Source organism: Rhineura floridana, chromosome 1 (assembly GCF_030035675.1).
Source record: "Rhineura floridana isolate rRhiFlo1 chromosome 1, rRhiFlo1.hap2, whole genome shotgun sequence".
NCBI lineage: Eukaryota > Metazoa > Chordata > Lepidosauria > Squamata > Rhineuridae > Rhineura > Rhineura floridana.
Window position 1 is genome coordinate 50,851,138 of NC_084480.1, and position 26,999 is coordinate 50,878,136.

Below are 26,999 nucleotides of genomic sequence, written 5' to 3' on the forward strand. Positions count from 1 at the left end.
GTGGATACCCCTGTACTAACAAGATGAAGGGCTGGTATACAAATTTTAAATAGCTCAGTCTCGCTGGCCATCGTTAGAAATGGAATACATAGACTCTTCTTACACACTAAAAGGAGCTGTCATTAATGGCTGCTGCTAACGGACCAGCTATCTAAGGGACTTTCTCCCCTGATTTTCTCACAGAAAGAAGACAGTACGGGGAAGAGGCGGAGGCCTCCCCGCCAGTAGGGGACAGTAAGTAAATCACCCGAGGTGGCACCAAGGAGCCGGGCGCGCTTGTAGAAGCCTCTATTGCTGGAGCTCCTCCCCGCCGGTCCTTGACGGATGAGGTAGCGACGGCGGCGACTACCACCACCACGACGGCCGCCTCCTTCTTTCAGCTTTCCTCAGTCCCTCATCCCGGACTGGGTGTCCTCATGGCTTCTCGCGGCGAGGACGAGGCGGTGCTGTTCAGACGGGGGGCCGGGCAGGTACTGGGGTAGGCGGGGCCGCTCGTGGGCCTTCGAATGGCTTTTCTTTCCCTTGGTAGGAACGGTTGTCGGATGCGAGGCGAGCCGGCCTCGTGTCTCCTGCGGACTGGTCTGCGCTGCTTTAGCTCGGAAGAGGTTTAGCTGCTCAGACTCTAACCTACGAAGTTCAGAGAGCAAGTCTGTGAGGGAAAGAGACTGTTGAAAGGAGGGAGCGGGAATTTGGGGGGCGCAGTTTCATCCGCTTACAAAATGAAAATAACTTTAGACTTGGAACTTAATGGTCGGGGGCGGCGGAATGCATATTAGTGTGCAATCCTGTACCCACTTTTCTGGGAGTAAGTCCCATTGAACCCAATTACATTATTAATCCTCAGGTTAAATGTTGTAAACCAGTTCTGCTGCCTTTGGGGGCCTTTCTGATTATTCTGCTGAGTGGGGCCCTGGATTTCTGCTCCAAAGACTAGCTCTGGCAACAGCAATAAAAGCAGGAATTTTACATTAAATACCTTAAAGGTGTCTGAAAATGTAAAGAAATTCACAACTAGTTCTGCATGCCCAGGGCCATGCTTTGGTTTGTACAGAGCAAACAGTTATTGAGACCTATGAAACTATGGAAAAAATAGATTATTATATGGCTATTAAAAGCTATTTTTAAAAAATCCTTATTTGGCAATATGCCCAAGTCTGTGCACGTGAAGTCGTTCTTTAGATCCTTGCAATAATATAGTATGGCATGACATAATAATGATATATTGAAGAAGCTGCAACCTGTAGATTTGACTGTAACTCCCAGAAGATTTTTGGTTTTAAATTCAAAATAAAAAGAAAATATGTCCTTTAATCTCTTCTTACAGAGTGATGATTCTGATATATGGGATGATACAGCACTTATAAAAGCATATGATAAAGCAGTTGCATCCTTCAAGGTAAAGCACACCCTAGAATTCTCCATCTGCTAAAAGGCTCAACCTTGTACAAAGGTCACCTTTTTTGATCCTTGAATGTAATCCCAGAAATAGGTGGACTGGAAGAAAGAGACAGGAGAAGGCTGTTGTGTTTTTCTTCTGTCAGTGCCCTTTCGTTTTTAACAGCTGGACCCAAGCAGATAAACCACAGGAGCAGTTTTCCTAGTGCTGAAAGGCAGCAGCAGGGAAAATTTAATCTGTTCAGTTTGTCATAAAACTTTTAAAGGAATATGCTTCCCAAAAGTTGGCAACTCTAGAAAAGACACTGTGTGTATATTCTCGTCTGTATTTAACTTGTTCTTGATCTAAGATGAAACAGATTCTACCTGCTGTTTCAAAGTGATGCAGTTTTATCACCCCAGAATAGTTAAGATGCATGTCAGTTAGTCATTTCGTACAGAGGATTGTTAAATAATGTGCCCGAGAATCCCATGCTGCTCAGAAACAGGCTGAGGGCAGTTTGTTTTTAGTGTGGACACCATGTGTACGTGATTAAGGCAGCTTTTAGTGTATTAGACAAGCTTAACTTAAAGGGACTTATAGTGGCTTTAGCAAGCATCCCTGGTAACTGAACCTTCTGAGGTCACCGCAACTGCTTTTTAAAAAGGATTGTTCTACTATTCTCACTTCAGTGGTATGATACTGCTAAGTATAGTACTGCTTAAGATCTAACCCTGCTTCTGGTGCTGCTATTGTTGTTATTATTATTTTAAAACAGCAGGAATAATATTAAACATTAAACAGGACTGGGGCATAATAAAAAGAAATTCAAAAGCCAGAAAGATCTGGGGAAATTTTAAAAAGTTATTCACCTGGCACCAGAAAGACATGAGAGGTTGTCCAGGAAGCCTATCTGCAGAGATAATTCAAAAGGCAGAGCATCCCTATTGAGAAGTCCTTTCCCCCATTAAAATAGTTGTATTTCCACCATGAATCTTGCCACTGGTACGCCTTGCCAATCCATGGATTAATAGTTCTTTATGGGAGATGGAAGGTTTATAGTCTTGAGTTAGAAGTTAAGTTTTGTTGCTCATTTGCTTGATATGTTTTGATGTACCAAATTAAATGCAATGCATCATATCAAATTATCTAAATGAACCACATGGATATTTTAAAATAATTACTGTGTTAATACTAATTATTTTTTAAAAATAATAATAGCTAAACCATAGAGTTTAAAGAGCAAAGGAAGCTGGAAAGCCAGACTATAATTATTTTGTATTTTTACTTTCTCCATCAGCATGCTTTGAAGAATGGTGACTGTTCAGAGCCTTTGGATAAAACCGAGCAAAATGCTGGGACAAAAAGAAAAAATAACAAAAAGAACAAGACTAGGAAGAAAAGTAATGCTACACCACAGAAACAGGTCATTTTGGGGGAAAACAACCTATGTGACTGAGAATAGTATTTAGAAGTTTGTTTTTTACATCATGGAACTAAGATCCTATATTCTTTTCACAAGAAAGTAATACAGAATGAAAGCACAAGAACCCAAATCTTAAGTCGCCCATTTCTTGTTGTGCTTGAAGTTTGATAGGGAAATAGAAAGCCTGGTTTTTAAAGTGACCTGTATGTTGCCATTGGTTCTGTTCTATTGTTCCAGTTTCTAGTTCTTGATATAGGGATAACACTTGTTTTACGATAATTATGTATTTACAAGAATTACACTACTGGAAAGTATTTTTAGGTAGTGCATCTGAAGAACTCTTTTATTTATTTAACAAATATTCTTAACAAAAAAAGAAATAATATCAAAATTATGAACACCCAAATTCCCTCCCTCAGGGATCCTTTTTTCTATAATTCCTCCTTATACATATCCTTACAAGCATATTGTATGATAATACATATGGTAACACAGTAATAAAATAATTACATGTATTGGTGAGCCAAGTATCCCCCATCTTATAACTGTGCATTTGGTTTCTTTTTCCTAAGTGTAGAACTTTGCAATTATCCCTGTTGAATTTCATTCTGTTGTTTTCAGCTCCAGCCTATCAGGGTCCCTTTGAATTTTGTTTCTGCCTTCCATGGTATTGGCTGTGCCCCCCAATTTTGTATCATCTGCAGATTTGATAAACATGCTCTGTACCTCCTCATCGAAGTTGTTAATAAAAATGTTGAAGAGCACTGGGCCCAGGACCAAACCCTGTGGTACCCCACTCGTTACTTCCACCCAGTTTGAGCAGGAACCATTGAGAAGCACTCTTTGCATACGATTCTGGAGCCAACTGTGGATCCACCTAATAGTTGTTGCATCCAGCCCGCATTTAGCTAGCTTGCTAATCAGAATATCATGGGGCACTTTGTCAAAAGCTGTGCTGAAGTCGAGATATATTATGCCCACAGCATTCCCACAGTCTACAAGGGAGGTTACCTGATCAAAAAACAAGATAAGATTAGTTTGGCAGGATTTGTTCTTCATAAATCCATGTTGGCTCCTAGTATTCACTGCATTATTTTCAAGGTGCTTACAGACTCACTGCTTTATAATCTGCTCCATAGTTTTTCCAAGGATTGATGTGAGGCTGACTGGTCTGTAGTTCCCTGGTTCTTCCTTTTTGCCTTTTTTGAAGATAAGGACAACATTAGCTCTCCTCCAGTCGTCCGGCACTTCACCAGTCCTCCATGATTTCACAAAGATAACAGACAGCGGTTCTGAGAGTTCTTCATCCAGTTCCTTCAATACTCTAGGATACAGTTTATCGGGCCCTGCCAATTTGACCTCGTTCAAAGTGATTAGGTATTCCTTGACCGTTTGTCTATCCGTCTCAAGCTCCAATCTTGCCCCTTCTACTTCATGTTTCCCGGGAGAGTCATAGACCCTTTTTGGGGAGAAGACTGAGCCAAAGTAGGAATTCAGCACTTCTGCCTTTCCTTTGTCATCTATTGTCATTTTGCCATACTCATTGAGTAGCTGTGCCACCATTTCTTTTCTCTGTCTTTTACTATGGACATACCTGAAGAAAGCTTTTTTTGCTGCTTTTAGCATCCCTCGCTAACCTCAGCTCATTCTCAGCTTTAGTCTTCCTGACACCATCCCTGCAATTCCGTGATACCTGCCTGTAATCTTCCTTTGTGGTCTGGCCTTCTTTCAACTTCCTGTATATGCCCTTTTTTGTTTTCAGGTCATCTTTAAGCTTTTTGTGAAGCCACATTGGCTTCTGTTGTTTTCTCCCTTTTTTCCTTGCTTGCCATTGCGCCTTTAGAATTTCCTTTTGTACAAACTCCCACCCATCTTGGACTCCTTTTCACATTAGGGTGGCTTGCCATGGAACCATACTTAAAATTGCTCTGAGTACTGGGGTTCAATTTAAAGCCCCCTGATGAACTTCTCCATGCCGTAGCCAAACACATTCTTCCCATTCCTTGTGAGATGCAACCCATCACTTGCCAGCAGTCCATCTTCCAGGAAGCATAGCCCGTGGTCCCAGAATCCAAATCTCTCACGTCAGCACCACCTTCGTAACCATTCATTCACGCAGAGTATTTTTCTTTCCCTTTCTACTCCTCCTCGAAGTACTGGAAGGATGGATAAAAAACTGTCTGGGCCCCAAAGTCCTTCCTTCTCAGAGCTTCAAAGTCTGATGTGATTCTTCATAGCTCTGTTTGGCAGTATCATTTGTTCCCACAGGGATGAGGAGAAAGGCATACCTGTCGGTGGGCTTGATGAGTGATAACAACCCTTCTGGGACACACCACCCTCCATCTTTTGTCCCTCTGTACCTAAGATTTTTAGCTGTTCTGGGATTTTTTGACTTGAAAATAAAGAATTCTATTTTATGCTGCCAATGTTTCAAACAATTAAAAGGTATCATTATGGGAAGAATGTAAAATAAATATGTGAATTTAGGGAGAATATTCATTTTAATTAGAGCTATACTATTGGAGAGAGACAAGGTCAATCGAGACCATCTCCGCAAGTCTGCTTGTATCTTTTTCCATAATGGGACATAATTGTATTTAAAAGATTTATTGAGATTTTTAGCAATTTGGACCCCAGGTACTGAAAGTGGGAATAAACCAAAGGAATTCTAAGATTCCTCAAAAGGCATCTTTGGGTATCTGGGGGGATATGGAAGAACAGTAGATCAGATTTTGTAAAATTTACCTTTAGACCTGAGACTGTTTTGAATTTCTTCACCTCTGACTTTACATGTGGCATTGCTTCTGAAGGGTTAGAAATCATCAAAAGTAAATCATCAGCATATAAACTTAATAAATGTTCTTTCTTGCCCACTTTAACTCCCTTAATATCCTCAACCTACCTGCCAAAAATTCTATAATCAGAGTGAATAATAAAGGGCAACCTTGTTTGGTGCCTACATTTAATTTTATTTCCTGCTTTCTGTATTATTGACTCGTATCTTCACTGTGGATGATGCAAATATAATTCCTTATTAAATTTGTGGCCAAATTGATGCACATTTAATGAATTCAATAAAAAGTGCCAATTTACACTATCGAAGGCCTTAAATATATCAGTTGCTAACGGGGCTAAGGGTGACTGATTCATTTTACAATACTTCATGATACTGATTAATCTCCTAATGGGATCAGCTATATAACGACCAGGGATAAAACCATATTGATCAGGGTTCACTACTTTCTGGATTACTAATTTTAATCTATTGGCTAAAATGGTAGTAAAAATCTTATAATCTGTATTAAGTAGTGAAATTGGCTTATAAGAATCGGGGGGGGAGGAGTCCTTGCCAGGTTTTAGTAGCAGGACTATATGTGATTGAGACCAAGTTGGAGGCAACCTAGAACCATCTAAAATCAAATTAAACAGATGTGTCATAGTTGGCAATAATATGTCTTTATATTCCTTATAGAAATTACCAGCATAGCTATCGGCCCTGGAGCCTTATTCGGTTTCAGATCTTTAATAACTTTGCTTACTTCCTCCTCTTTGATAAGGGCATTCAATAACCTTCTTTCCTCTTCTGATAAACTCAGGAGGTTAGTGTCTGATATTCCTGTATCTTTCGGTTGTCTTTGATTTTTTGTTCATACAGTTGTTCAAAATACGTTGCCAGGGAATTCCCTATAGATTTATTGTTATAAACTGACTCATTCTGGCCTATTTTAAGAGTTCTAATTATATTCTTTCTCATTTTCACCCTGTTTGCTAGAATCTTTGAGCTTTTTCCATCCTCTTCATAATATTTCTGTTTAACATATAGCACACTCAGCATTGTATCATCTATATCTGCTAAGGCCATTTCTGTTCTCTTCCTTTCCACTTCTCTTCTGATCCTTTGAGAACTGGTCTGTTTGTAATCATTAATTGCAATCTATCCCTTTGTTGTTTTTTGACACTTTTTATGTAGGACCACTCACTAATGCAAATACCTCATGCCACAACCTTCATAGCCTCCCATCAGACTTCCTCTGTTATTTCTTCTGCTGCGTTGTCTTTAAAATAATTAGATAGACCTTCCCTAATTATTTCCCTGGTCAATGATGATGAGGACAAGAGCAGTGGGTTAAGTCTCCAACTGCTACGCCGTGATTGTCCCAACGAATCTGCTATACTCAAGTGTACAGGGGCATGATCTGTAACTTTAATTGCCCCTATGTCCACTTTTTGTACCCAATTCAGTAGGGAATCAGAGACAATGAGGGAATCTAGCCTTGAAAATGAGCCATGTGGCCTAGAATAAAATGTATGGCTGAATTCCCCAGGATTTATTTCAGACCAGACTTTCCTTAGATCTTCCTTTTGTAACAAATTCATGATTTTTCATGTTTGCTTTCCTGGGTTGGGGATCCTTCTTTCTCTAACAACTGCACTCCCACCTCTTTTTTTTCTGCCCTCTTGCTACTCATCCCCTGTAGATTTAAATTAGTGTCATCTCCCAAAATGACCTCTACTTTTGTGAAACGTTGTAGTTGCCCCAACATTTTGTGGAAGAAATTTAACTGACCTGTATTGGGTGCATAAAATGTGGCAAAGGTGACTAGTCTTGAGTTACTCAGTATCCCATCTACAAGCAGAAATCTCCCTTGGCTGTCTATCTTGCTTCTCTTTGGTTCAAAGAAACCATCCTCATGAAACAATATTGCCACTCCCCTTGCCTTGCTACTGCCTTTTGCCAGAAATTTGTATTTCCAATACTTGCTATTAAAAAATCCATCTGTTGATTTGGCCTTATGTGTTTCTTGCAACATTAACACTTTTGGTTTTAACTTCCATATCAGCTTGTAAAGTCTATGTCGTTTAATTATTGTCCCTAGACCTTTTATATTCTGTGTAGTGTTTTTTATTTCATTTGCCATAATATCTGTAGCAGCTTTCGTCTTGATTTAATTTCTTGCCTTTCAAAGATGTTACCTATCCTTCCCCTTACACCAGTTACCCCATTTCCCTCCTAATCTTCTTTAACACTATTTCCCTCCCCCCACCCCCTTTGCTTAACACTAATTATAAACTACAACTGCGCCTCACCCCAAATATTAGGGCCTGGCGGCTGTACAAGTGTATCACTTCCCAATATATCTGAGCAAATTTTTTACTTTACTCAGGATCTTTAATTTTACATGCTAACTACCCCCTTTCCAGAGGGTTTGTAACACTGGGGCTAAAATTAAATCTTTTATATAACGTTGGAAAAGCTACTGTATTGTAATTAAATTATGTGGATACACTGACTTATTTCTTCATAAGTCTGCCACGGTCGAGTAGGAGATTCCCATCGCCCCCGTTAACCATAACAACATTGTTTCAACCCACAAAGAGAAAAAATGAAAGTATTATCAAACATATACAGCAGTTCATCCCCATCTTTACTCGTCTTACTGCACTGTCCCTGCTCTGCTGCTGTCTCGGTAGTTGCCCAGCTTCCTTAGGAACAGAGTCTGAATTTTTTACAGTTGTTAGCCTCAGCAGCGCCTGTTCAGAAGGTTCCATAGTCTATGATACGGAAAGGGGGTGTTGTTATAATTGTCTCTGGTCAGTCTGCCTTGTTGTGTTCTATATGGTTGCTTTCTATATACAGTTTCCCAGTCGCCACTGTCATCATCCGTATCCTCCCCACCATCATTCTCTCTGCTCATCTCCTTCTCGCCATGGCCTTTAGGGAGCATAAAGTGTAGTTGCTTCAGTATGTCTGCCGCTGCTTTTCCGGTTGTGGCAGAGTAAATAGCACCCTTGTGTGGAACTACAAGTTGGAAGGGAAAGCCCCAATAATAACGAAACCCCACCTTGCAACTTTAAAGTGAAGGGTCTCATCCGCCTTCACCTTTGTAGTGTCTCAGGGGCCAGGTCTTGTAGGACCAGAATAACGGAGTCTCCACATTTCACTACCTCCAGGTCTCTCAAATACTTGAGCAAAATCTCTTTCACAGTATATTTTGCAAAGCAGACAATTACATCCCTGGGGCTGTCTTTCCTTTTAGGGCCAAGTGCTCTGTGCGCCCTCTCTAGATCTTCCTCCTTCAATGTAAAATCCATGAGGAGTGAATTCAGCCAATGTATTAAAAAACCTTTGATGTTATCTTTTTCTATTTCTTCTTCCAGGCCATGAAAACAAAGATTTAATTTTCTATTTCAGTTTTCCAAATCCTGCAGCTTAAGTTTCATATTTTTGTTTTCAGTTTTTAACTTTTGAACTCTTTCCTCCTGAGCTGCCATGTTGTTTGTTGTTGATTCTGCCAATTCAATCCTGTTGCGTAGCTCCCCTAACTTTGTTTCTAATATTGTCAACCACCAGTTAAGGATTTCTTGTTTAACATACTTAAATTGATCAGCCATATCCTCTTTTGTAACACCCACAACCGCAGAGCCGGATACCTTGTCCGTTTGTGTCCCTGTAGACGCAGTAGCAGGAACTAGCACCATTTTTGTTTCGTTGTTTGCCGATCTGACCAATGCGGCCTTCTTTTTCTTCCCCATTGTTGCAAAATATTGTGTAAGATCACTATTCTTATATTGGGGTAATCCTGTTGTCATCCCTCTTTCACGGATCATTGAGGTGGGGTTCCATGCTGTCTTCTATCACTCGTTCTTCCAGTTGTTTTAATCTAGGGCTTGGGAGCGCCCACTCTACACTGCCATCTTGCAGGCGTCCAAACTCCACCCCTCCCCACCAAAGAACTATTTCAAATAGAGATGATAAAGGATAAAGTCTTAAAACTGATTTACAAATTAAAAAGTGGCATAACCAATGTGGAGGTTTTAAAGCTAGCATATTGTGGCTAACAAATATTGAAGGAGAGCACTCTTTCTTCATTTCTTCCTTTCTTATTAAATTTGTATCCCGCCCTTCCTCCCAAAGTGAGCCCAGGGTGGCAAACAGTGACAAAACACCAAAAAATCCTTTAACAAAATATTTTAAAACATCTTAAAAACTTTATAACATGATAATTTTTACATAGGTATGTTTAACAGGTATATCACAAATATGACACTTATGCAGGAGGGAAATCGTATTTGTGTAATAAAATAAAGTAGAAATTAACGCAATTTGATATTTTCTTTCAATGCAGTGGAGAGTTAACGATGCATGCAGTGCAGTTTGGTCTGAAGATGGCAATGTGTACCAAGCAACTATTACCTCAATTAATTGGAAGAAAGGGACTTGTATAGTTATCTATACTGGATATGGAAATAAAGAAGAGCAAAATCTGGCAGATCTGCTACCACCAATCGATACTGAGGGAACACATGAGAGAAGTGCTACTGAGGTAAAGGCAAATATGAAATTTATGCTCAACTGAAATGGGATCAACTTCTCATTTCAACAGTTCTTTCAGAGCTAATACAAGTAGAACATGTGAGAATTAAAGCTAACACATCTGAAATATGGAATTGTACCTATTTCTGTAGGAGCAGAATTTGGTCTTGTGCCTCCTGCACATAGGAAAAGGGTGGTAAGCTCTAGAAAGGAGAGTTACTGAAGGGCAGATTAATAAGATCTTCAATGGGGAGGAGAGCCTGGCTGGGAGTCCAGAGTCTTGAGTTCAAATCCCCGCTCGTGTCTCCTGGGTGTCAAGGGCCAGCTAAAGATCACTCCACAGTGAGTGGCTCGGGGGTTATGTGCCCTGCCACCTGTGCAGCCGTGGACAAGCTGCATAGTCCCAAGGAGCCCAGTTGTCCCCCAGCTGGCAGTTGTGGACAAGGAAGGGGCTGGCTTGTGCAGCTGTGGCAAGCTGAGCAGGCCCTAGCCAGCTGGGGAGGACTGTGATGTTCCTATATATTAGTGTATTTATGGTAAGTGCTGGTTGTTTAGAGTATACATGGTAAGTAGTGAAAGAGGAGGGGGAGTGAATGGGCAATAGAATGCTTGATGATTGGCTGAATGTTTAAAATGGCTGACAGTATAAATGAAAGGATGACAGGTAAATCTGGGTGAATGTGAGGTGGTGAATTGTGGAATCTGGGGGGGAAGAAGAGAAAGAGTGGATTGCTTGGTGGGGTTTAGAGAGTTGTTTACCAGGAGGGAGGTGGAGTTCGGATTAGTATTGAGTAAAACCATCTGCTTATGTGCCTTAATAAGAAATCTTGTTAATCTTGTTAGCTTTGTTATCTGTAATAAATACTTAATTTGGTTTACCAAAGGCCTGATCCTTGGCTGGGGTTTCACAGACCAGAAGGGAGGGTAAGGTAATGACCAAGGCTGAAGGGGAACTGTAATAAATGGTGGCAGCGGTGAAGAGAATAACAATACCAGTATTCAGAGTCTCTGGGAATACTAGTATTGGGACGTTACTGGTGGTTGCCTAGCAGGGGGATCTGTTGAGATCTGTGCTAGAGCGGGGAGAGAAATCATAAGAGAGAGCGGTCCGGACTGGTGGAGTCCCTGGTGGTGCCTAGAGACAGGCAGTAACCACGAGCAGGTAGGAACCTGACAGGGAGAGCCAGGGAAGGACGCAACCCATGTGGTGTCAGTAGCGGTGGGATACGAACAACAGAGAATCCAGATACGAACCAAAGACAGTCCCAAAGACACGTGGTGACAAAGGAGACTACGTCACAGGTGTTGGCTGTAGCAGTGAGATACGAATACTATACAATCCCTAATAGTTGTGTGGCAAACAGAAATAACAAACCAAGATTTCTTGTGAGAGTGACTGGCAAAGAGTGTGTGGCAAAGAGTGAGTGAACTCAAACACCATGGCTGAATACATAAAAATGAAAAGAGAGGTGCTGGTGGAGAAGTGCATAACATTCAATTTACCTCACGAGGGTAAAGGGGTAGATGAATTGAGGGTAGCACTTATAGGATTTGCAACTGCCCAGCAAAAACAACCTGTCAGGGAAGAGACCCCAGAAGGATATTTAAGCAATCCCGCTTATATAGAGTACTTGAGAGAGAAGTTAAGATGGGAGGCTGAGGAAAAAGACAAGCAGAGGGAGTTGGAAGCTGAGAGATTGAAGATGGAAGCTGAGAGATTGAGGATGGAAGGTGCAGAGAAGGAAAAACAGAGGGAGTTGGAAATTGAGAGAATGAGATTGGGGTTTGAGGAGAGGGAGAAGCAACGAGCATTGGATGCTGAATTACAAGTAGAAAAGTTAAAATTTGATAGAAATTTCACTCTGAGGAGACAAGGAAAGAGAGAGATGGAGCAAAAATAAAAATTACTCCAAAGGACTTTGCTGTCTATGAGCCTGGTCAAGATCCTCAAATTTACCTCAGCACCTTTGAAAAAGCAGCTCAGTTGTGGGGGCTACCTGAAGATAAATACATGCAGTATTTATCAAACCTGATTAAAGGGGAATTGGCTGAGGTATACCAATATTTCCCCTCAGACAAGCCCGTCGCCTATGCTGAATTCAAAGAAGCAGTGTTTAAAAGATTCAGACTGGGGCCTGATTATTTTAGAAAGCTTTTCAGAAATTGCCAGATACAGTCAGGGAGGTCTTTTGTGGAACTGGGAGCAAAGTTGATGGATATATTTGGAAAGTGGATGAGTAGTGCCAAAGCTCAGTCAGTGGAAGAGGTGAAAAGCCTCATGATACTGGATCAATTATACCATCAGTTACCACCAGAAATAAGGCTCCTGGTCAAAGACTGTTCCCCTACATCTGTGCAGGAGGCCACAGAGATGGCGGATCACTTTGCCTCCAATAGAACTGGCTGGGTGGGGAAAACATCAAGAGAGTTTAAACCCAGACCATATAGTGCTGGCAGAAGGGATGTGGTACCACAGCGAGTGAGTCCTCCATTAAAATCTGAAGGGCACAGGACACCCCCGAGTGGATCTGTGTACCCTAAAAGTGAGGAGAAATTATGCTACAAATGTGGTAGACCAGGGCACCTACGTTTTCAATGTGAGGTTGCCAACCCCATTAGTAATCCTGCTCAGACAAGGGCAGTGAGAACAGAGCCCAAGGCTTTAGAAACAGCGAAAAAGGTTCAGTTTTGCCAGATAAACTGGACAGAAGTAACAGACCTGGATTCAAGTCTGAGAGAGGAAGTGAGTGTACAAGGGGCAAATTATTGGGCATTGCTTGATACTGGTGCCGCTCAGACATTACTGAGGCCAGATTTAATAAAATCTGAGGTAATATTACCTCAGGAAACTGTGACTATCCAAGGAGTGAGGGGTCAACCAGAAAGTTTGCCTGTGGCCCTAGTGGATATGACTTGGAGAGGCCGAGAGGGCCGATATAAAGTAGGCATTAATGCCCAGCAACAAGAACCAGTAATACTGGGAAGGGATGTAATGGGCGCCCAAGGAAAGATCTATGTAGTGACCAGACAGCAAATTGGCAGAGAAAAAGAAGCCATATTAAGGGGGGCTGAAACAAACAGGGTGGAATCTGTTAACCAGCCTCAGGTCACCATAGCAACCACTAGCAGGCCTGCTGAAGAAGACAAACTGTATCAAGTGGTCTCTGGGGAAGAAGCAGATCAATTCAGGGAAGAGCTGCATAAAGATATAAGTCTGAAGCAGATAAAGGAACAAGCGCTGACCCAACAGATTCCTTTCACTGACAAACTGAGGAATCAAGTTGTGTGTGAGAATGGGATTTTATATAGACTGTGGATGCCTGCTGAAAGAAAGGATGAATGTGAACCAGTGAAGCAATTGATAGTACCTAGCAAATACAGAACCAGATTGCTAGAGGTAGCCCACGATGTCCCATGTGCAGGACATCTGGGAATAAAAAAGACCAAGAGGAGATTGGCTGCACATTATTATTGGCCAAATATCTCCAAGGATGTAAAACAACATTGTCTATCTTGTGGAATATGCCAAAAGGTGGAAAAGAGTGGAGTAAAGACCAAGGCACCCTTAAAGCCCCTTCCTATAATTGGACAACCCTTTTATAGAGTGGGAATAGATTTGGTGGGCCCTTTTTCCAAACCCACAAGGCATGGCAAGAAATATCTAGTGGTGGTGGTGGATTTTGCCACCAGGTACCCAGACGCAGAAGCACTGAGATCTGTAGAAGCCCCTGTAGTGGCAGAGGCTTTATTAAAAATCTTTATGAGGCTGGGTTTCCCTCATGAAGTGCTGACAGATCAAGGCAGTGTATTCATGGGAGAAGTGATGCAATGTATGTGGAAATGTTGTGGTCTAAAACATCTAAAGACCACTACTTACCATCCCGCCACTAATGGGCTAACTGAGAGATTCAATGGAGTTTTGAAGGGCATGATAAGAAGCTATGTTCAAGATCACCCACAAGACTGGGATGAACGGTTGGGATGCTTCTTATTTGCATACAGAGAAGTCCCTCAGGAGTCAACAGGCTTCTCACCCTTTGAACTCATGTTTACTAGAAAAGTGAGCGGACCTTTGGAACTGCTAAAAAATTCATGGGAAGGAACTCTGGGAGAGTACAAAACTTCTGTAGTAGATTTTGTATTGGAATTCCGCAATAAATTAACATCAATGATGGAAGTAGTGAAAGAGAATTTGAGTCATGCACAGGAGAAGCAAAGTTACTGGTATGACAGAACAGCCAGAGAACGTGTGTATGATGTGGGAGATATGGTTATGGCGTTCATACCCAGGAAACATGACAAATTACAGGCTAACTGGGAAGGACCATATACCATCAGAGAAAGGCTTGACACAGTGACGTATGTAATTACCACAGACCAATTAAACAAAAGCAAAGTGGTTCATGTAAATATGTTGAAGCCTTACCATACCAGGGATGCACAGGTGTTGCAAGTTACCTTATTCCCTGAGGGAAGTGGGCCTGAACTTCCAGATTTGGTACAGGAAAGCAAAGACAAAGGAGGGGTAGATCAAGTGGAATGGTCAGAGGAGGTGAAGGAGGAAGTAAAAGAGGAGATTCTGAGAGTTTTGAAAACCTATAGGAATCTCTTTAGCAACAAACCTGGCCGAACCAGTATAGTTATACATTCCATTGATACTGGAGATCATGCCCCAATCAGATCTGTTCCGTACCGTGTGAATGGGAAAGTTTTGAATGAGATCAAAAAGGAGGTGGAAGAGATGCTGGAATTAGGAGTGATCAGGGAATCCATCAGTCCCTGGGCTTCAAGTATTGTCCTGGTTCCGAAAAAAGATGGAACGACAAGGTTTTGCATTGATTATCGGCTAATCAATAAAATTACTGTCCCAGATGCGTATCCTATGCCTAGGGTAGACGCTATGTTAGAGTTATTGGGGGCAGCAACCATTATCTCTACACTAGATCTCTGTAAAGGATTTTGGCAAATGGAACTAGACGAGCAATCCAGAGCCAAAACTGCCTTTAGTACACCAGATGGGTTATATGAGTTTGTGACCTTACCCATGGGACTAAGGAACTCACCAAGTTCATTTCAGAGGCTAATCAATACTGTGTTGCGAGGCATGTCAGATTTTGCAGTGGCCTATATCGATGACGTGGCCATTTTTAGCAAGTCGGTGCCTGAGCATGTCCAACACCTGACAACAGTATTGGAGGCCTTAAGAAAAGCAGGCCTCACAATAAAAGCTAAGAAATGCCAGTTTGGACTAAAGGAAGTAATCTATTTAGGACATAAGGTGGGGAGTGGGAAAATCACCCCCTTATGGAGCAAGGTGGAGGCAATACAAGCGTGGCCGATCCCCTTAACCAAAAAACAAGTAAGGGCATTTCTGGGTGTGGCTGGTTTTTATAGGAAGTTTGTGAGAAATTTTGGGGAAATAGCAATCCCCTTGCATGAATTGACCAAGAAGAAGTGTTCTGAGCGTGTGGTATGGACGGATGAATGTCAGAAGGCTTTTGATCTGCTGAAGCAAGCCTTGTGCCAAGGACCCATATTAATAGCACCAGACTATGAGAAACCATTCATCGTGGCTACAGATGCGTTGGACCTCGCGCTGGGAGTCGTCTTGCTACAGGAGAGAGAAGGCACCAGACATCCAGTGGCGTACCTGAGTCGCAAGCTGACGCCGAGGGAGAAAAACTATTTGTTGGTCCAGAAGGAGTGCCTAGCGGTCGTGTGGGGACTGAACAAGTTGCGCCCATACGTGTGGGGACGAAGATTCACAGTGACTACGGATCATCGGGCCTTGTTATGGTTGCAGACTATGAAAAACCATAACACTATGCTGCAGAGGTGGTCCTGGGCCCTACAGGACTATCAAGTGGACTTCCAGTTCATCAAAGGCAAGGACAATGTACTGGCCGATGGACTTTCCAGGCAAGTGGCTGGGACTGCAGTGACGTGACCAGACAGAGGAACAAAGAAAGACATTTTCCCCATAGAGACTTTTATTTGTTAACGCGACGTATAAATCCTGGAACAGGAATAATACTCTGCAGTTGTTTAAGGGGGGGGAAATGTGATGTTCCTATATATTAGTGTATTTATGGTAAGTGCTGGTTGTTTAGAGTATACATGGTAAGTAGTGAAAGAGGAGGGGGAGTGAATGGGCAATAGAATGCTTGATGATTGGCTGAATGTTTAAAATGGCTGACAGTATAAATGAAAGGATGACAGGTAAATCTGGGTGAATGTGAGGTGGTGAATTGTGGAATCTGGGGGGGAAGAAGAGAAAGAGTGGATTGCTTGGTGGGGTTTAGAGAGTTGTTTACCAGGAGGGAGGTGGAGTTCGGATTAGTATTGAGTAAAACCATCTGCTTATGTGCCTTAATAAGAAATCTTGTTAATCTTGTTAGCTTTGTTATCTGTAATAAATACTTAATTTGGTTTACCAAAGGCCTGATCCTTGGCTGGGGTTTCACAGACCAGAAGGGAGGGTAAGGTAATGACCAAGGCTGAAGGGGAACTGTAATAAATGGTGGCAGCGATGAAGAGAATAACAATACCAGTATTCAGTGTCTCTGGGAATACTAGTATTGGGACGTTACTGGTGGTTGCCTAGCAGGGGGATCTGTTGAGATCTGTGCTAGAGCGGGGAGAGAAATCATAAGAGAGAGCGGTCCGGACTGGTGGAGTCCCTGGTGGTGCCTAGAGACAGGCAGTAACCACGGGCAGGTAGGAACCTGACAGGGAGAGCCAGGGAAGGACGCCTCACAAGGACTAGCCTCAGAAGGAGGTAAACCCCCTCTGAATACCGCTTACCATGAAAATCCTATTCATAGGTTCACCATAAGTCGGGATGGACTTGTAGGCAGTCCATTTCCATTTTTTTAAAGTAGTTTTATTTAAAAGGGTGTCTTTAGGAAGGTCACAGAATCGGAACAAAAAAAGTAAAGAGTGTTTATTTGTGAAATATCATTAGTTATTCCTAAGTATGGCTTGAAAATATCTGTTGCAAATTTCTAATTATAATTATTTTTCTAGAATGAAAATGAGACTCAGTATTCAACAGATGAAAGTGACCTCTGTTTCCAGTCACCTGGAAACAAATACAATCGTACAAAATCAGCACAATGGAATTCCCACTTTCCACCACCACCACCAGTACTGGGCTCTGGAAGGGTAAGCATAGAAGCAAGTCTGAACAACAACTGTTTACTACACGGTAGCATTCCAGCTATTGAGAAGAGTAGTATCTTTACCTTTCTCATTAGAAGCTGAAGTACAAGTGTCGTTCTAGTCATAGACAGAAGGGGAGAGTTGTTGTGCGGTGGTGAGAGTACGTGCTTTGCATGCAAAAAGTCCTAGGTTCAGTACCTAGAATCTCCAGGTAGGGCTGGGAGAGAGCCTTGTCTGAGGGCCAAGCTATATGTTTACTGTGTAATAATCTTTCATTTTTACTGGCATGGGAGGACATTTGGCAGGAGATGTTCATCGCTTCCCTCCCTGGCCACAATCTCTCCCACCCCACCCCTGACAAAACACTCTGCACAGCTACAAGGTTTAGGGGGGCGAAATCACAGTGGTGCATCTTTCGGGGAAGGGACCACAACTGGGAAGGGAAGGAATAAACCACCCCACATGTCCTGCGATCTTTAAAAATTAAGGGAGATCAGAAGATGAAGCTGTGCACTTTATGTAATAGGCATAACATGCATTTGGGCCTGAAATTCTGGAGAGCCACTAGCAGTCATTGTTAACAGTACTGAGTTAGATGGATTAGTGGTCTAACTTGGTATGAAGCACGTTCCTGAGATGGCTAAATACAGAAGAAGCCTTGCTCAGTAGTGTGTGTAATATAAATATATATTATGCTTGGGAAAAGCTTAACGAAGGACCTTGTGGCTTTTAAGCTTTATAATACTTTATTCCAGTTTCAAGTATTGTTTTGTGAGATACTTAAAGATTTCAACACTAACAGGGGCCTCTTGCTCTGTCTTGCATGTTTAATTTTGCAAGTGTTGGTATAATGAAGAACTTTTTATTGTTTTTTAAATTACACATGTAGGGAGGCATGAAATTCAGTGGACCTCCACCATTTTTATCAGGCTGGCCTCCACCATTTCCTTCAGGACCGCCGGTGAGTGATGGGTAAAACATGAGACAATAAAGGGGTACTCTGGTTGTCACAAGCAGGGAGGTTAATAACCCAGACTGAACTGTACCATTTGAGTTGGGGATTTAAATAATAGAATGTTCCTCTACAAGTATTATTTCCCTAATTCAATCGATCTTGCAATAAGACTTGTTCTGAATGCTTGGAATTTTTTTGAAAAAACTAAGATGTGCAATAAATGTCTATCCCAATAAGACACATGTTCTTAAATATGAACTTGTTTCCCTGGAAATGTGTGCTAGTTTGGACTAGTTAACTGTAACTACAGTTTGAACATATTTCTGTTCTTCTAGACACTTGAGATTAAGACTTCTTGAGATTATTTCTTGTTAAATGTTCAGAGAAGAAAAAACAGCTAGTCTAGTTCAAAAGTCTTTTATTTATCTTCTTAGTTGATACCACCTCCACCACCTTTTAGTCCAGATTCTCCCGATGATGATGAAGCACTGGGAAGTATGTTAATAGCCTGGTATATGAGTGGCTATCACACTGGCTACTACCTGGTAAGAAATGTACCTCTTTTTCATTACTGAAATGCAAGCAGCCTGCCTAACTCACCAATTATGATGATAACACTGCTTAAATAAATTAATCTTTTTATTTGTTTGATTATGATTTATGGGTTTCCTTTTTCTGAAGTTTCTTTACATTTAAGAGTAAATATTCTGCATTTTCAGGTTCATGGGAAGAATTTCTCTTATATATCCAACTACTTAGTCAAGGTGGATGGGGGGTAAAGAAACATTTTTGTCAATAAGGATAAAAGAAAATTCCTCATAAATATGTAACGTTCAGGGCCCACCATGATTATAATCCACACCTTTGACTACTACAGTCCTATACTTGCTTACCTGGGAATAAACCTCACTGAAGTAAATCTAATGACATCATGAGGATTAAGATGGGTCCCTCCATGTCCCTAGGTGTTCCTCTCATTTTGCCCCCTGTGCTGTCTGCTGATGTTAGAATGAGTGAGTGAGGATTCTGGGCTTAAAGAGGCTTGGGAAACTCTTGCACAGGGGTGGCTGGGTATTTTAGGATGTCCAGTTCCAACAATGCCCAACTACTCGGAATATGCCAGACATGCACAGCTGTATCCAAGGTTACTTTGGACCTCTGCTTACCAGAGGCAGAGGAGGGTAGGAGAGAAGTCTTCATCCATACATGACAGGACACTGGGCCTCAGGGGGCATGTATCACAATGTCTAAGGCAAAGATGGGGAACCTGTGGTCTTCTAGCTGTTGTTGGACTCCAAGGCCCATCATCCTGGCTGGCTCTGATGGAAGTTAGTCAAACAACATCTGGAGTGCCACAGGTTTTTTATGCTGGGTGTAAGACTTCCTTAAGCCAAGCTCCTCTCCTAGTAGGATTGGGATTCTCACTGCCCCACCCATTACCTTCAGCCTCCAATGAGTAGTATAAGACAGGGGAAGGGCCTGTTCTTATTAGGAAGTGTGCTGTGCCTAACAGATTTGTTCTATTCCCGCTTATAGAATATATGGTCTTTCCACAAATGCCAAAATGTGGACCACCCCACTCGGTGGGCAGATCTAGGCTTGCTGTCTGTGGTTCTTACAGAGAGATGTTCTGCACATCCTTGGAAGTTCCCCAATTGCATGCATAACATGTTTCCTGAAGAAAATGTGAGGCCTTGACATGAAGAAAACTCTGTGCTATTGAATATTGTCTGGGTGGGGAACCTGTGGCCCTCCAGCTGTTGATGGACTCCCAACTCTGATCAGTCCCGGCCAGTATAGCCAGTAGTCAGAGACAGTGGCAGTTGTAGTTCAGCAACCTCTAAGAAGCCACGGATTCCCCACCCCTGGTCCGTTGGTTTGTGCTGGGCAGTAAAAATAACGGCTTCCAATGGTTACCACTTTCTTATTATATTAAGACAAACAAATTTAAAATCAAATCAGTTCACTTATCACTTTGTGATGAAACACTGTCACAGGCTGTGAATACAGGAGAAGAAATAACATAGCTTTGACTTGCCAATAGGTGTCTGAGATGGCATAAAATGAATATTTCTGTAGCTCTTTTTAAAGAAACATGGAACACTGTGACTGACAGATTTGCACACACATAACCTGGGAGAAACTGTCTATTCTCTTCCAAAAATAGGGAGCCCCAGATGCTGTTCCTTCTCTTAACCAAAGATCTAGTGAACTGATTTCATCACAGGTATTAACTCAAGAAAGCTTAGATAATTGAGATTTGATTTCCATCCCCAGTAAATTATAGGGTTGCAAAACGAACAGGCTTTCAGTTACAACTCATTCTGTATCCTGTGTTGCACAGGGTCTAAAGCAGAGCCGAATGGAAGCAACCTTGGGGAGACATGGCCACTCTAAGTAGCTATTGTAAGTACTGCATATTGTTTTAACTTAACTGGTAGTAGAGGGCAAGCTGTACTCATTTCATTTTGAAGGTACAAGATAAACTTTGGGCCGTTGACATACATTTGCTTGCAGGGAGATGGGGAAAGCACACCTCATGGTGTCTTCTTGGGAACCCACAAAAATAATAGGCACCCACAATTATATGAATCCAGGCTTGGTGCAAAGGGGTGGGGGTAGTCAAAATACTAGAAAATACTAGACTGTCAACATCAGATTGTTACATTTTATCTATTTATGATACATAGATCATCTTTGGTAGAACATGAACTTAGCAGTGGCATAACTTCTAAAATGAATTCAGTCTGCTATATGGTCTCTTTAAAGCTAGGTTTTAAAAAAATCTCCCACAGAGACTGACATCCCACTTCTACATTGGTCAGCAAAGAAGCTTTCACTGGTACCAGGATTGCTGACTGGATAATTCACAGAGAGGAATCTGCCACTGGCCAGCAATGATATTCTCACTGTTAACAAGGTTGCTGACTGGATATCCTTGCTTTATCACCTGGTGTCAGTAATTGGGTGCCTATTCTGGACTGCATGAACTACAGGCATACCCCACATTAACGTACGCAATGGGTCCACAGCGAGTACATAAACCGAAAATGTACTTAATATGGGTTGCTGTGGCGGATGTCAGGCAAGAGGAGCCCGATCCACACCTCGGTCCCTCCTCCCTCTTTTGCGCCTCATAGTATTGGCGAGCAGCGAGGTTGTACAAACATGCCACTCTCCATTTAAGGTCTGGCTGCTTCCTTCTTATCCCATCACCTCTCCTTCTCTCCCACACCCACAATAATAATAATAACAAAATCACAAGGAGAAAGATAAACAATTGAGTGGTCACCTGGTTCCAGGTGCGCTTCCTTCCTCTGGATCCCGGGGATTACCCATTTTGGAAGAAGAAAAAAACCCAAACTTGGGAGAGTTGGAAGCAAATTGCCGTGGCGGCGCGCCCATCTGTTTGTTTATCTTTCACCCTGTGCAGGATTGCTCCAATAGCATCGCACTGTATCCATTAAAGAGACCACTTCCCACGGGCACTCTCTTCCTCCTCCCCTTCTCCACACACCTAAAAAAAATATTTTATTTTTTAAAGCCATGAGTCTCTTGCTTGTTGCTTTGGCGGGCGCCATCTTTTTGGTTTTAGGAGCCCCCCCCCCCCCCGCTGACTTCACGAGACCTTAACTGGAGAACTGAAGTCTTAAAACGCCTTTGGCCGCGTCTGCTACATTCAAGGAGGGCATTCCCCTCCCCCCAAAAGGAAAAGCAGTACAAAACAAGAAAAATGGGTGCAGAGAAAAAGCAAATGTTTCTAAACAACGGGGAAACTCTGGCTGTTGTGTTTTTTAAAATCCTCTTCTGCAACATGGGAGAGAGAAAGGAAGCCGCTCAGGGGCCAAACAAGTCAAATCGGCGATCTTCCAAATATGTCCGTACTCGCGAGTGTCCGTAAAGTGAAGGTCCGTATAGCAGGGTACGCCTGTATTCATCTTCATGTGAATATATTTGGGCTTGCTTGATTTGTAAAGCATTTTTTAAAATGTAGAACATTTTTTTCATTTCTAGATCTATAGTGATTATATGCTGACTGCAATATTTAAACCATGAGTGATGTTAATTTTATGGAATCTAACCATACTTTGCTGATACGGATGTATATCACTATTCTAGCTGCAGAGAGCAGTGGTGACTGCAGAAACTGTGTAGATTCAGGTGATTAATTATTCAGCAGTCCAAAACTCAGGGCTAGACAACTCCTGTCTAAATTGAGGGAGAGGTTATCTACCAGTTACATCATTCAACTGGTTTGAATTGTCAATAAAATTGTTTTCTAACTTGAGTATGTATATATTTATATATTAGAAAGCTTAAAAATTATTTAGAAGCTACAAAACATCCTTTTATAGTTTGGTTTGGATGATGATTGTTTTCAGAACCCACCCTATTCTTGTGATTGAAATGTATTTTAATTGTTTTTAATATATATTAGATTTTATAACCTGCCCTGGGACCTATTGGTGAAGGGCAGGCTATTATTATTATTATTAATCATCATCATCATCATCTCTCTGAGGGAACTGAACTTGAATCTTTATGTAATTACGTATTCAAGTTGTTCAACATAAACCCAGCTAGATTTAAAAGGTTTTGTTAGCAGAAAACTTAAATTTGCTTTTTAAGTTCTTGACCATTCTAAAGGCTTTACACTAATTTCAAAAACAGAACATGATAGTAATAAAATGAAATACTATATTGAGAAGATTATACTATATAGGAATTATAACTAACCTTTTTCTGCTTAACCCTTAACTTCTGAAGGTGTAGACTACCTAAGGAAATAACTTTCCTGCCCCCAGACCCTGCAATGTCGTTTTCATTATAATACTTCTGAACCAAATCAAAGCTTGCAGTGTGATCCTGCTAAGGAAGAAGAACCTTCGGTCTTCAAGAGAAACAACTCATCAGTACAGGCCCAAATTGAAGTTGTAACATTCTTTCATAGAATGCTGTAACAATCATACATGGACTGAAATGGAGTATATAATAAACCAGAATATTATTATCACTGTTTTCATTGGTTATCCAAAATTATAGCACAATGAGATTAAATATTTTGTAAATTTGTAATACAGGACATGCATTAGACTTTAAATGTATAAACTTTCTACAATAAAAAGAAGGTAGTTTAGAAGTTGTTTTTTCAGAGTGGTATTAGTCCTTCCTGAAATTTGGGGACCTGGAAAATGGTACTTCATTACTGTTTCTGTATTGTTGTCAAGCATGCAGTTCCATACAAAGATGAATTTATATAACATTCACAGATGGAATTTGGTTTGGCAGCCCTTGGAAAAGATTCAGCTAAGTTTTGGACAGTGGCTGCAAAAAGGATGACAGGTTATAACGATGCCATCAACAGTCAAATTACTTCAACCTGATGGTAAACCCATTCTCTCTTATATGCGTGACTACACAGAGACCACAAAGAGCTGAATGCCCAAAATGCAATTAACTCCACATCATGCAGTTTGACAGCTGATATACAACCAATCTGTAACAAGCTTTATCATCTAGCATTTTAGGATAGTTCCATCACTTATCTGAAAAGACCATGATACATATTACTCAACTGAATGAGAACTTACAGTTCAACAGAAGCAAATTGCATTATTCAGCCAAATGAATAAACGGGATATTCTGTTCTTAGTAAGTAAGAGCTAAAATTAAGAATTTTCCATATACAGCAAGTTTTGAAGAGGTTTGTAAAGAATGAAAAGGTGAACTATACCTAGTGCTGTACAAGATTTCTCATTGGTTAAATTTTTCTTTCAGAGATCCAGTAGCTTTAGCACAGTAAAATATGGCAAAGTACCAGCTACAACAGATCATCGTAAATGGACATTATATGAGGCATTTGCTACTAATTATTTTTACAATTCTGAAAGTCCCTTTTTTATTTTCCTGCCTACTCTGCTTTTCTTTGTGTTGGCTTTTTTATTTTAAATTGTATATTCTCCTTATTTGTATAGGTAGTTTCAGAATAAACTGTGTTAAACAAAATGTGATTTTCTTTTTTTACATGAAATGAAATTGGTACACTTGATTCCTGTCATGCTAGGTGAACACTGTTATTTTGTGCTAGGGCACTTTATAAATATATGCTGATACTGCACTAAAAATTGTGCATAAAAATTGGAGTGCCCCTCCTCGCTTGCATCTGAAGACCTATTTATGTTGACTGAGGACTTGAGAGAAAGTGAGGGCAAGTTGCAAGGTTCAGCTTATGTACAGATTCCCCATTTTCTTTTGACAACATTGAGCTGGGAGTTACTACCATTCTGATGGATGTACAAACTTTTACTTCCCTTCCTGAAGGCCAAATGCAGATATGGAAACCTAGAGTCATTTTTTTCAAGCTACAGAATCAGGGTTAGTGCCTTGCTGACAATTCTTTAGCCCAATGTTGGGGGAGGGGCTAAAATAGGAGGCAGTGGAAATTTGTCTGTTTGCCGCCCTAGGTTCCTTCTGGGAGGAAGGGTGCAATATAAATGTAATTAATAAATAAAATTGGGAATGCTGAAAGTTGCTACTGTTTTCCCACCTAAATTTCCCAGTACACTATATAGAATCATAGGGAGAAATGGAGGCTCCCACTGTCACCTATTTTTTTTTTGTCAGAATGCCCCTCAAAATAATGCTCCTCTTGTTCAGCAACTTGTTACCAGAGGTATACCATTTCTAAACACAAAAGCCCAATTCTTAGTTATACCTAAAGAGTTACAATTCTATTTACCTGCCTCTTCCATTAAAAATAAATTCACAATTACTCTTTGCTGATTTATGTATCAGTGTTTACACAGTTAGACCCATTTCTTCTCTATTCGTTTACAATTGGTGCAACAGGCAAGATCCATTTCCAGGTTAAACTTAATTCTTTTGACTGGGGATGTTGCTCCTTCATGACATTAAACATTTTGAGGTCCTCCTCATCGAACAGCCATCCTAACATACTAATTGTCTTGAGGTTGTGTAACCTGGAGACGCACTGAGTAAAAGACTTCACAGTTGCTGCCTGGCATTTGATTTGGTGTGTGAAAAGGCGACTGAAGTCCACATAGTGTAAGTTTGGCATATTGGTCAATGTTTGGAAGAAATTTCTCCAACTATTTTCTGTAATGTTGTGGTTTACTGAGAGGCATAGGAATTCAAGCTTTTGGAAACCACCTTCAGCTGCTACGTTTGCTAAAAAAAAAAAAAGTATAAGTGAATAATTAAAATTATTCTGGACTATATTAGTAACACATACAGTGTAAAGAATTTTGGTTCAACCCCTGGCATATCCAGATAGGGCTGGGAGAGACCCCAGTCTGAAACCATTGACAGACGCTGCCAGTCAATGTAGACAATATAGATAGATCAGTGGGCTGACTCGGTATAGGGCAGTTTCCTTTGTTGCTGTAAACAGCACAGCCGGCCCACAAAGTCACCTTGCCCAGGGCCCCCAGTGCCTCTGTGTTGGTCAATTTGTAAAATTAGCATGAGTTGCTGTGCTATTTTTTTTTATATGTATGCTCAGCTTCCTCCATGTATTTTATACATTCCACAAATGTAGGCAGTTACATGTATTGCTGTTTTAACTTTGTGATAACATCTCTTAAGGGAATGTTTACATGAGCAGTCACTTCAATTTAACAAACTTATTACACTGAGGCATTTGAACTGGAATTATGTAGTAGCTTCTTTAAATTGACCTGCATAGTGACACTCAGCTTGTGATGAGCTATTTGCATGCAGGAGATTTGGGTGGGTTTGCATTGGCATGTCAATCATCTGATTCTCTGCATGACTCCTGTGCATATTAACTAGCTTGGAATTACTATCGGTCACCTCATGACTTATTGTATCCGGATTGAGCCGATGTGAGTTAAATTAAGGATAGGAGTGTAGATTCCACTTTGAAGGGGAATTAGTGCTCATATTTTGTTTTTGTGGGTGTTACTTGGATTCAAAATTTGCTTTTCGCCTGCCAGTGCTTCTGATCCAGTATCACCCTGATTCAGCAAAGGTGACATGAATATGTAGAAGTCACTTTTGCACATGTCTCCACTGCTGATGTGAGACCTGCTAATATAAAAAGGTGTAACAAGTATTTCTAGCACTGGATCAATTGCTTGGAGTCTGTGGGTCTTTCTGTGCTGAACTGTAAGTGGTGCCCATTGCATCAAGCAAATGTATATCATATCCCTATCACCAGTTACTGGATGGCTGAGACTTAATCCCAAACTCACTTTCTGTTGTTCTCTTCCTATTGTGATATTCTCATGACTTGACTGAACAAGATCTCCTTTGGGAATGCTACACTTCTGTACATAATTAGGAAGCAACATCCATAACAAAAAGTACAGGACACTATTTGACTTAATTCATATGAAAGTACCCTATGGTGAATACAAAGGTTTAATTTCTGACTGATGAAGTCTCCCAGTCAGCTTGTAACCATGTATTTCCATATGAGCAATCACTGAAGACCCAACAGTCTATCAGCAGTGGGCAACCTTGAGCCTGTTGGTCTAATTAGGCCTGCCAGCCCTCCTAATTTGGCTCAAACCACACCCAGCTGTCCATCACCTGGTTTCATATAACATCAGCCAAGGGATAGGTAAAGCCACAGTGCCAAATTCAAAAGGAAGAAGTGGGAGCTTGCTCTAAGTACACTCCCCAATTCTTCCTTTCCAGCCATGGCTTGAATTTAGCACTTTTTTTGCATGTGGCTCCTTTTTCTCTCGCCCTGCACAACAACAGAAAACGGCACCTCATTCAA

At 41.2% G+C, this 26,999-nt stretch overlaps 2 protein-coding genes across 4 annotated transcripts in view; one reads left to right on the top strand and one right to left on the bottom strand.

Annotated features, from left to right (window-relative positions):
* The first annotated feature begins 214 nt into the window (after positions 1–214).
* LOC133381835 (survival motor neuron protein-like) lies at positions 215–24,238 on the top strand. Of its 3 annotated transcripts, none has more exons than XM_061621366.1 (9): positions 220–470; positions 1,325–1,396; positions 2,676–2,801; positions 9,929–10,126; positions 17,143–17,280; positions 18,167–18,238; positions 18,667–18,777; positions 20,577–20,638; positions 23,000–24,238. In XM_061621366.1, exons 1-8 carry the CDS (start codon positions 417–419, stop codon positions 20,631–20,633), a joined length of 828 nt encoding a protein of 275 aa, XP_061477350.1. In that variant the 5' UTR covers positions 220–416; the 3' UTR covers positions 20,634–20,638; positions 23,000–24,238. The 3 variants fall into 3 exon arrangements, with proteins under 3 accessions (XP_061477359.1, XP_061477350.1, XP_061477340.1); XM_061621356.1 differs by lacking the exon at positions 220–470 and adding an exon at positions 526–605; XM_061621375.1 differs by lacking the exon at positions 1,325–1,396 and having other exon boundaries at positions 215–470.
* NAIP (NLR family apoptosis inhibitory protein) overlaps positions 23,853–26,999 on the bottom strand; it is a 43,890-nt gene continuing 40,743 nt past the window's right edge. The window contains 1 exon segment of the mRNA XM_061621342.1: positions 23,853–25,420. Within this exon segment, the coding sequence (XP_061477326.1) occupies positions 25,056–25,420 (365 nt within the window). The 3' untranslated portion in view covers positions 23,853–25,055.